The sequence below is a fragment of the Trichoplax adhaerens genome, genomic scaffold (assembly GCF_000150275.1).
Source record: "Trichoplax adhaerens TRIADscaffold_17 genomic scaffold, whole genome shotgun sequence".
In the NCBI taxonomy this organism is placed as follows: domain Eukaryota; kingdom Metazoa; phylum Placozoa; class Uniplacotomia; order Trichoplacea; family Trichoplacidae; genus Trichoplax; species Trichoplax adhaerens.
In genome coordinates, this window is record NW_002060959.1 from 820,376 (window position 1) to 832,917 (window position 12,542).

Below are 12,542 nucleotides of genomic sequence, written 5' to 3' on the forward strand. Positions count from 1 at the left end.
GCCTCAAATGCTGCTACTTTCTGTCAGTAAACACTTATTTCTTACAGTGACCTGTTACTGCAAATCGAATCAAGAATTATGGCCTTATGTTGTTTCTTTTTCATATTCATTAGTTAGCTAATATCAAATTAATTTAAAATTAATATATTTAATTAAAACTGATTATAATATTTATACCTCCCTCAGATTTCTTTCCACCAACCATTAAATCCGTAATAATTACATTTTAATTCTCATGATATTGATATAATTACATTTGGTACAAATTATATTAAATTAAACTTTCACGCTATCAAATTAAGGATCACGTCTGATTGTTTCATTCAATTATTCTTAAATAATTTAAATCACTAAGTCAATGGATATCAAACCAACACTCAATCTGGTAAGAATAATTTATAATTTGCCAAAATTCAATAAACTTATAAGATGTTTAGAAAGTCTTCCACTATAACTTTAAAAAAAAATATACCCAAAAATCTGTAAGTTATTGCAAAACATTTTGCACCTATCTCAAATTCTAGCGCACAAAATGTGAAGCTAAGCCGGAGAAGCAAAATTGTCGCAGCCTACTTAGTACATTATGGATTTGTCAGTAATAGTAAAAGCAATATCGTTAACGCAATTTCAAATGCGCATTCTTAAGACCCTTTCGAAGCATTTAAAATACTTATATTATACAATGTGCATCATACCAACTATTAACCAATATCAAGCAAAAATAAGGCTCAGTTTTTATATCACATTAATTTTATTTATTTTCTAAGATGAATATTTTATTCAATAAATTTAGATTATGATCTATATTCGAACTAATTGAAATATTTCAATATCTCACAAGTAGCAATCTAATTTGTTAATTTTGTTACTATACGAGTAATATGAAAAATGGAAATAAAAATATCGAAGCTACTAACTTTCCCAAAGAATTATTGTTATGTCTCAATTAATTTAAAATTGGTAAAAATATTTTTCAATACGTTTGCTGTACATCACTGATCAAGGTCTATTTAGCTATATTACTAATGTGCATGTACTATACCGTACATAAAATTAAAAGGAACTCCAATCTCAATCCCAAAGCACCAATGAAAATCGTATTCATTGCAAAGCTGATCTTTCAATTCAATTATTTCAATATGATGTAATTCCTCATTAATTACCTTAATTTGAATTTCTCTTGCCATAAATTCCATAAAACTGCAATACTAATCATTTCCTGATAATAAATAATAACCTTGACTCTTATTTGCCATATCATTCAAGCGAGAATTTATAAATTCTACGCTTGATACTGATTATAATATACTCGTGTAAGGTAATTATGTAATTTAATGCTACTTCTATGCATCTTAATTCTCTTAAGCATTAATAATTTAAGCTTAATCATATCGAATAAAACTGAGCTAGCTAGATTTATTTCATTCTTTCCACCAAATATGAGACCTATAGCTTTCAGCAATATTGCCATGAATCCTAAATTCAGCTCCCGTATATAACGTCTATTCATATTTTGAGCCTTATTAATATCGTTAATTTATTCAAATCTTGCAGAAGGATTGATGATAGTTTTCAACCTTAATTTTAGTATTGCTACACATTTAATACAATTATTAATCATTCTTTTCTGTATGACGTTATTACAGATTCGAGCCTAAGCTCCTTGAAATTTAAATATTTTTTCCATGATCAACACTCTTAGATGTAAATTTGGGTAAAGTTATACACCATTCATAAACATTAAGGTTTCATTTGTGAAAGATATCACACGGTTGTAATTTAATATGATATCATCCTATTTAAATTATTTGGACATCTGATATACAAATAAAAGCCAATACAGTTGTGATTTATAGCAATGATAATACGTCAGAAGATCATCTACTTTGCACGCAATGTATGTAAAAGATGATACAGAAGAGAATAATTAGCTACTAGGCGAAAGATATTCAAAATCATGATAATGATTTCCATCCAAAATTTATTTTAATTCATATATGCATGTATGATGCCTTATTTTTCATGTCGTTAAAAGCAGTTTGAGCCAAGATCCAAGATACTAATACAAATCTTGATGAAAACATAGTAGTTTAATAAATCTACCAAAGAGCTATTTATTTTAGTATATTGCAGTATTCAGCAGAATAATGTAGTTTGACCATAAATTAAAAAAAATATTAGCTAATACTTTCTCCCAGTGTTAATTTACAACCAAAAAATATAAAAACAAAAAGGGATTTTTTATAATGGCGATAATATTTCTTTGTCTTATAAGATATTTCTTGTTACGCTGCGTTTACAATTCAAATTCTTTACTAATGTATATTCAGTAGGAATTAGCCATGCATTATTGTCTTGTTAAATCATAAAGCTCTTTAGTAGCTGCATTGATTATTATATAGAAAGAGAAACCTACTAGCTATCGATTCATAGTCTTGGAGATTGCAACGCCTCGTGTGTATGTATAGTTAATATAATCACTTGCTATAAAATCTTAACCAGATCTCAGCAATCATAACGTTAAAATTTAAGAATGTTGCCTTAGATTTTATTATTAATAACTTTAGCTTGTTTTGAATATAGAAATCCTGCATATACTTCGCTATTAGCCTAGCATAATGAATATAATAATTATTTTACTTAAAGAGCTGAAATGCAACAATTCGAACCATGACGGCTCCTTTGTACAGTTAAAATGCAATGAGTAGAAGAAGTATTAAGAAAGTCCTTGATAGCGTATTTGAGTAGAAAAGGAATCATAGAGTCAGCAGTAAGTCATCTATTATGCAAATAAACCATAACCTTTCGATGGCTAACCGACTTTGCTAGGTAATACACGCCTCAATTTTTATTGCAGCAATGTAATATTAAGTTACTAATGCAAAAAATCTGAGGACTTTTTAACCCTTTTAATGTGAGAATCTAGATGTACTATAAAGAGAATTATATACAGCAATCATCTTCAAAAGCATCTTAAGAGATGCTTGAGGCAAACATAGCCTATATTTTTATCAGTAAATACAAAATACGTTATATATGATACTACTATACTTATACTATAGTTAACGCCACTACGACTAATAATCTATGCGAGAGAGCAAACCCAATATTAAAATGGCATTTACAAGCACATTGCATAACATATTTCTTCTTGAGTAAGATTAGACTGCCAGTCACTTACAGTATAAATACCATTTGAACTTAAAATTGGCAGTACATTTTAACTTTGATTATACATCATCATGTCTCTGAATCGTTCGAGGATTGAACTTGAGCATATCTAGTTTGGGGGCATGCTAATTTATAAGATGCTAACAATTAGCTCTTCGCTGAAGAACTAATATTAAAGAAGTCAACTCCAATACTACGAATACACGTACGCCGCATTTCCCTTGGTGCAAAACAGAAAATGAGACCATTAGGTCAAATACTGCTACAAATTGAGTCTTTTGATGTGGTTGCAAAATACCATCACATCAGCAAATTACGGACTTGTATTATAAATCTATACCGTTATTTTTGTATTATACAAGCTAGTGCTATTACGTTAGTTTTCTAGCACAACGCAGCAACCAATCTAATGCAAAAACGATGCTATCACTATTTCGTCTCTACTTTTACTCTTCTGCTTATGCTGGTGAACACAAATTAAAAAGCAATTTAGTGCTAATAAAGAGAGCACTATTCGTGATAGCAGAATCGTGAATCTATCCGAAAATTTTGTCTTTGAATAATTGATTTCCCAGACGGACAAAATTATGAAATTGAAATTAAATGGGTACGTAATCATTGTTTTTTATCTGAAAGTAAAAATTTTATCAGAATATCACGAACGCCGGTTATTGTAATTATTCATGTAAAAATGGATGATGAGACTGATCTTCCTTCCGCCTAATGAAAGCAATGAATCTTCTTGCTTAACGTCTAAAATCTTCGACGTTGTAAGAACTTGAAATGATAGCATAGCCAGCCGCGGTCAGTAACGATAATAACATCCATAGAGTTTTACGACTAGGATGTAAATATCTTAATATTAATTACGAAAAATTGAAAAGCACTGGCATACATACTACGTTGTAATATGAGGTATACTAGTAGAGTTGAGTATTATTATAATAAATTCATAATTTCAGTCCCATGGAAGTAAGGGAAGCATATCGGAACTGAGATATTGAATTTATTTCAATAAACTAATATAAACTGTATAATTTTGAAAATGCTGTATCGATCAATCAACTTTCATTTCATTGTAAGGGACACAATCGCTTTGAGACGATGATCATGATGATTTTATCTATCAACTGATTTATATATGAGTGTCATTTAATATCAGCATGAACTGTCATTAATACGGCAACCGGTCGATTGAAATCTGCTAAGTTTTTAAACTGATACTTTCTTCGAATTGATCTTTTTTACAATATTTTGCAGAGTATTTTAGGCTAAGCAAATTTCGTGCTAAGATTTGCCGATATCCTCACATATTCACTACAGAAATTATGCCGTAGCGTTGGTGAATTTATTTATTATTAAGGTATTCTTGTCACACAAATCATGCAATTTGCTAAGCAACTGTAAAGAAATTTAGAATGATCTCCTTCAATTTTGATTGCATCTTCGTTTGTTGATACTGTCGTACAGGTGAAAATGTGTGACGATTTTTTATGTGCATATTGTTTAGTCAGAAACGGCACGGGAACTTGTAAATTTGAAGTATTACATTTTAGCTCAGGCTCATAAATAGGCAATTTATCAATTTTATAAGCTTTCAAACAATAAAGATTGACCAATGTATGCTAAATACTTTTCTCGTATCGGAATATAGTCGTAGGTGTCTTTAAATTCAAGGTCCAATAATATAGCAGAATTACTATCAACTACAACAATTTCAACATCTATAACTATTCTCTACTAACTGTTAAATATTGTATTATAAAAAGTGACAACATATAAGCTCCAGTAGGATGGTGATAAACTGTCTAATAAATACTGTTGGCTATTCCAGGCTAAGGTAAAAATATTAAGAATTTATAGTTTAAAATGCAATTTACCTTCGCTAAATGTTCCAAATTGTGTTTAGCCAACGAGCATGACTTCTTTGATAATACTGAATATCTTACCATGTACCAATTAGTAAGTTCGATCGCCACAACAATTTCTATCGGAATCTTCTCATTAAAACAGTTATACCAAAGCCAGAATGATTGAAATTACATCCAACTTTATTCACGCATTCCGAAACAGGATTAAAATGCAATAAAAAATTGTAACACTTTTTATTCAGATGATATATGAAGAATAAACTGCTTAGCTAGTAAGTAAACCTCGACGAAACTATTGCGGATAATAAATGCTAGATAAATCAATTAATAATTAATTAGCAAAAGACGTCATTACTACGTATTTACTACTACGTAAGCTATTATGATAAATCTATGCAATAATTGAAATTATATATCAATGTTAGACTCTTCATAGAATTAGCCCCAACATTGCTAGTAAATCTTCAAATAAATTATAATATATTAGGCTGTAATAATGTCCAAAAAGTTAGTATATCGGTATATGATGGTCAAATAGACAACAGTAATAAAATTGAAGACACATAGTATGAATATACGTCATCACATTCGTAATGGCATATATAATGTTAATTGGATTTTGGTATCCACGCTTATTATTATCGTATTTATAAATTTAGGAAATAATGCGTTAGAACAAAGTAGCTATTCTTGCTGTTACTACTGAATAGGTCGGTGATAATCTAATTACTTGCCACGCTTATCAACATGATGATAAACTTCCTCCGGCTAGTTTATTCCTAAAATTCGATTACCTTCTTCGAAGGGACGCTTATAATTGGTCCTTATTGCACAATTTATGATTTATAATTTGATCATTATATTATATTGACTATCGTAGTGAACTTTATCAACTGTCGGTCTTCATCTATTCATTATTAAGATTCGCAATTAACATTACGGTAGTCAATATTTTGGACGATATCCTAAATATAAAATTCTATGAGCTCAATTTTTGTCGCAAAAGTTTTAATCAAACTCTAATAAAAACATTCCTTTATCTAATATAATATCACATTTATTAAGATTGTGCATGCTAAACTTAGGTAAACGTAGATTATAAAATCACCAATGGAGCCAAATAGTGGAATCTTTAAGTATGTGCAAGATATGATTCAAAGTAAATACAATTTTGATAAAATTATTGCAGTATTTAGCAATAGTTTTAGTTTTTGCTATTATGAGTCTGATGGCCAGCGATTTACAGATTACTTTTGCCAAATCTGCTTTAATGTTCTGATATTCTAAAATTCTAAAAGTTGAAATTTTGGACTTAACACAAGTTTTTGTTATCACATAAAAGAATTATTAATCGCTTAAAAATAGAACTTTCGTTAACGATTGCAAATAAAATCTTGTGTCATAAAACATAATAGTACATATCTTGGAACGGTTTGAGGTATTAAACTTACTTTAGACGTAGTGCAAGAGCTATTAAAATCTCACTTTACATAATTTGACAGAGGTAGCATATTTCTAATTATAAAGTCATGGTCATTTAAAAAAGTGAACATAATCATTAGATCTAATTTGCCTTTTAAAACGATTAGATACGTTGAAGTTTTGTACTTGAAATGGAATCACTTTGCCTTCAAAAGGTTTATTATTCCTTTTAGCATACTTTATTTCGTCATTATTCTTAATTTATAGAGTGCATATATTCTTTTGTTTTAAAAATATCTTAGCGTGAGCTGTAATCATTTAGGAAGAGTCTGTATAATTCCGATACCGATTATAAGAAAAGGATCTTTATAGAAGAATAAGCGTGACAAATCTAAAAGTAACTAATACTTCGACATCTTGCTATCATCATCATCATCGCTAAGGCTTTCTTTATCTTCGATATCACTATTATCACTTTCTTGATTCCCTACAAATAAACAAAACATGATATTGCTTTTTAAGTGTGTGATCAATTACCGTACATATTTATGACATAGCAACTTTTTGTTCTAAAATCTGATATGGAATCGGTATTTTTCTAATACTTTTAATGCCTTTTTATTCTTCAATATGTTTTATTTCTCATATAATTGAAATAAAGATCATAGTAAAATTCAAGATTACTAAAATATTTGTTACCTTCACCTGGGCTCTTCTGCTTTAATCTTCGCCATTTAGCTCGACGATTCTATTTGATGAAATTTAATCTAGTTAGTGTAAAAACTATTAGGTAGCAGCTAGGTATGATATATTTACACTATAATATTAACAATCCATCGCAAGTACAATTAATTTATGCTGCAGTTAAATGTAATTAACAAATCCATTAGAGCAGCTAATCTTGGCCTAATATTTCTCTGCTAATGAGGTTACTAACAGTTCAGTCTGCTTTTTGTCAATTTGGTGCAGTTTCAGATTAGCTTAAGAATAAAATTATAGGATTGTGCGAAAATATATGAATTGAACGTTTAATTGTAAGATTGTATAAGTATTTATAAGTATAAGATGACTGCAGTACATATTGTAGATAATTCTATTGAGGTATTTAATTAAGATTTCGAGATATAGGTTGTGCGAGGTACCGTCTGTGACGGTAAGATTAGTATTGTGACGGTTAATTAGAAATACGAATTACGAACAGATCGCGATAGTGAATTTAGATCTAATCCGATGATTTAATTGCCATGGTATAGTTGTGTTGCTAAAGAAATTATTCTGTAACTGATTGTGCATAAATTGTATATATAATTCATGAAATTAGCGATAACAATTTAGATAGTCTAATTCTAACTAGATAGTTCTTGGTATTTGTAGGACGAACCTTATTTATAAGTAATATAGTGATATTTATAAGAAACTGTAGCTCTTGTTTTATTATTTTGAAGACACTTTATTACAGTCAAATAATTCACGTGAGATAGTTACTAATGAAAGGAAAATAAAACGAATTATTTCATTTTCCAACAGATTGCTAAGGTATTGCTTTGCTTGCGATAAATGAATATGTATAAGTGCAACATGCGCTGATCAATTATAGAAAATCTGACGTCGATACATAGTCTAGTGTTGCCAAGTCATGTATGAGATACATTCTACTACTACTCTTATTATGAGCAAACTAGGATATTACAGGTAAATTGGCCTCTCAGTTATTACTCTTTATATCTGCAACCAAATATTGCCATACATACAGAAACTAAGATCAGTCTATGGCAAATCGAAAAAATATCACGAAAACAAGCTATCGCTTACCTGAAACCATGTTTTAACTTGTTTTTCAGTTAATTTCACTCGCGCAGCTAACAACTTTCTCTCGTTTGGTGACAAATACTTATGTGTTTCAAACTTCTTTTCTAGATCCGTTGTTTGATTAACTGAAAATCGAATCTGTCCACCTTTACGTTTACTGAATCCTTGGCGAGTGGCATAATCCATCCATTCAAGGTTCATATAATTAACAACTATGAAAACATTCAAGAGTCCTTTTAGTTTACAAAAAACAAAGTGATCGATTGGTAATATTAACAATTGTTATAGCATATACATAGCGCCATAATGCACTTGGAACTCTTAATTTGAAAGACTCATCACTCATATTATTTTCAATATAGGATTGTATATTATCTCGACCAGAGAATACAGTATTTCAGTTTATTTTTCTTTCATGTTACACTAATGTGGCTGTGTTCACGAGCTCAGATAAATGATAAAGATAAAATGCTACATAAAGTATGGCAATATGCAAAATTGACCATCACATTGGTTGATTTTAATGAGCTTTTTGGTTTTAATTGCGTTTTGTTTGCTCCAAGTAATCATAGCATCAAGAGAAATATTTCATTTAGAGCACAGAATGGCACTTTTGAAAACATTTCTACATAATTCATGTCGTCCATTTGCATAGGCACGTACGTATGTTACCAAATGGTGGTCTTTATCAGATTTGATTTATGATCGTATCAGGTATTTATGCACGTATTGATATTTAGCCACCACAAGTTCCTGTTAATTCTTCGAAGCAGTCATTTTATTAAACACTATCGGATTGGCATTTTAAGAAACAAATGCTATGCTGTTATCTAAATATTACGGTAATTTTAAAAAGTTGACCGATCGATCTCACCTACGTAGTAAGTGCAAAGATATCTAGTACAAAATTTTAAGTTAAGCTTATAGCAAGAATGAAATGATCTGTAACACAGCAATGAGTATATGTATATTTTATAATATTCATCAGATAGGCTCATAGTGTTTGAAACAAATTTGGAAAAGGAAATTCTTATTTGTCACATATGCAGTAGTTTCAATAGTACCTACAGGTTTAAATATTCCAGCTATTGCCACTTATATAAGCATTACAAAAATGTAAATATTACTAAGAATATTCAACCGCTCCAAAAAGAGTTACTGTACGATTATCACTCTGCTATGTCACCGTGATGCTTTTTTTCACGTTAGTCATCATGTTTATTTGTTTACAATTTTACAAATGAAGTCATTATACTATTATTGTTTAATTTATTCAGTTCCAACTCTATTTTACAATTCCATGATTTGATGATGTCATACTATAATATATCGATTATGTATCTTATCATTATTGAATATGACTATTGTAACAATTACTTACTGATATGCTAGTGTAATAATGTCATAATATATAATGTATCGACTATAGATTTTGTCAGAAATAGATATCACTATTGCAAAAATAAATTATTGATATACTGCCTGTGCTATTTTTCAAGTCATTACTTCCCACCAATTCACCATGTAACTCGTAATTTTATATGGAACGTTGCAATAGCTGTAATAATCTCCTAAACTCCATCGTAATGCAGATTATATTGTAGTAGTAGCATGTTGTATTAATGCTTGTTATTGAACTTTAGAAGAGTTTTTAAGAAAGGAATATTTTAATACAGCGATTTTAGATACTTCCGATGAAAAATATTTAGCGTTAGAGTATCCTGTTTCTATAGCTTTTAGTAAATAGAATTATCAAATTTAATGATGATATTTTTAGAACGCTATAGAGTTAAAAAAGCGGAATAATTTATTTCCAATGCCTTCAAGCATAATAATAATCAGGAAGTGCCAAATAGTACGTGATCAATCGTTAGACGTATTAAAGCATAGCTTCAGTAACTCGTTGATTATCTTAAAAATAAACAAATGCAATAAATTTAGAACAATAACGAACAGGTAAAGAAAATGATGTCACTAGATTATGCCTAAATAATTTTTTCAATATATAAGCAGTTATTAATTATCACAAGACCGTTCTACACAATCGCTCAATCCTACTATGCTGTAATAATCAAGTAAATGAACACAACTCTAAAAGCTGATGATGATGAAATTTCTAGCAGAGCACGTCAGTCTGATCAATCTGTTTGCTTTAATAAATATTAGTTGTTTTTTATTAGTTTCAGGTAGATCCAATGCCAGCAGAAAGAAGGCTAATAGTTACTTTAAATAGAACTACTATTTAAGTTAGTGTACTAAAATGATGTCATAAGCATGTAAATAATGGATCTAATTATTATTTTTATTATAACTTGAAAATAAGGTCATTGGATCGCGAGTAAAGTGAATTATAAGGAAGCAATAGTTGATAAGATAATGATAAATTTCCAGTGTTGTCGTGAATGACGAATAAAATAGGACTTTAGAATAGGTATATTATCGTATCAATTTTGCAATTTGGCAATGGGATAACCAAGATTATTAAATTTTTCTCGTTTAAAATGTTCGCACAATAGACACTTACATATAAGAGCTGGTATGAGCAAATGAAATAAAACTTAGTAACTCCATTGTTGCGTCATTTTTTGAGAAGTAAAAGCAGTTCTGCACTGTCATCTTCCTCAAGTTAAAATTTCAAGTTATTACAACAGTAAAGCAAACAAATACTTATCAGGTAAGGCAATTGCTCATTCTAATACACTATTTCATTATAGTGATACTATGGGCTCCTTTGCTATTTGTTCAATTAATCTGGAATTAATTATATCACTAAGTAAAGCTATAAACTCTTACATAAATATCCATCATTTAGTATGTTCAGATGAATGCAAAGGGTTCGGGCATTCGACAATAGATTCATTCACTAATTGTCAGAGGATTGACATAATGTAATTCCATTTATGAAATATGGTAAACAGAGCATCGATAAGGTTATTATCGGATTATTTATCACAATTAGCGTAGTAATTATGTGTTAGGATCAAAGCTATTCAATTTATTCTATGATCAGTAAAAGGAGGGCTAAACTTAAATCTTTATTTGTCTTATAACTTTTAAACGATCTACTACGTGCATAGGATAAAAATGGGTATAAAACCAAATTAGTAGAAATATAATTTTTAGGCATTTCGCCGTCCGATGAGTCATGACGAAGATAGGTTACTTGTTGTAGTGATGCACCTTATATTTGATTATATTGATAGCTATATTAAAAATAGTTAGGTTTCTAAGAATAGATGTTATCGCGAAGCTAGCATCAGATGATTGCTAATTACGATAGACGTATTAAAATTGTTGATTATTAATATTAGTCAGTCAGCAAAGTATGGTAAATTGATTGATATGACTTGATACATGATTAAGGTCATTATCAAGATGCTCATCACTTTTACGATGTTACACGTTAATAGAAGAGTTATGATATTTTCAGATTGATTCGTGTTGGAAATAGGAATCATCTAGTTGAGAAAAAGTCTATCGTTCAAGCCAATTATGAGCAACTTTGTTACCGTAAAAAAAAATGAAAGGAAACTTATTTAGGAACAGCATAGATGCGCTAGAAGTAGACTAGACTCCACTTCTTTTGAGCTTAGAATACCTTAGGTTAGATTTTGTTCCAATTAATTATTACTCAACTATTTTTAAACACTGTAGTCAAAGCCTTCATTTAATTTCTACCTGCATGAGAAAATTACTGTTCGAGAATTTAGCAAAGATAGAATAGTTGTGAGATACTTTCATTACACTTGCGTATGAGGATACGAGTGTAATTTCTGCATTTCTAAAGGTTTCCCTTAAAAAATAAGGCATCCTGAAGATCAATTTTGAAACAAAATTGATCTTTAATCTTAATCTAAGCATTATGCCGTACGAAACAAGATAAATTGTACAAAATTATTTCTTCTCGCTGAAATCGTTAAACATTCGCTATCGTTTCTGATTAATATATATGGCATTCTGAAGGCTAGGTTATTTTTAATCTTAATCCAAGTATTTTCTGCATTTATAGAGATTTTCCTTAAAATAAGGGATTCCGAGGATCAATTTTGAATCGAAATTAATCCAATTAGTATATTGCATATTACAAGATGAACTGTAAGAAATTATTTCTAGCAGTTGAAATTGTTTAACGTTTACGAAAATCTCGAATAGAATCCGTCATTATCACCTATCTACAAGCCTATTTGATGATTGAACACTATCCACAACTCAATTTTAACCGTGTTAGAATTTGTTTTCCAAAGATCGAAAAGGTAGCAAGCGCGTGCA

The 12,542-nt window shown here is 29.7% G+C and overlaps 1 protein-coding gene across 1 annotated transcript; it reads right to left on the reverse strand.

The window, feature by feature from the left end:
* Window positions 1-7,182: 7,182 nt before the first annotated feature.
* On the reverse strand, window positions 7,183-8,426 carry TRIADDRAFT_9560 (uncharacterized protein; the record flags this gene model as incomplete). Its single annotated transcript, XM_002116739.1, has 2 exons — window positions 7,183-7,212; window positions 8,277-8,426. Coding segments are annotated over 2 exons (180 nt in total), but the record flags the coding sequence as incomplete, so codon positions are not given.
* Between the last annotated feature and the right edge of the window lie 4,116 nt (window positions 8,427-12,542).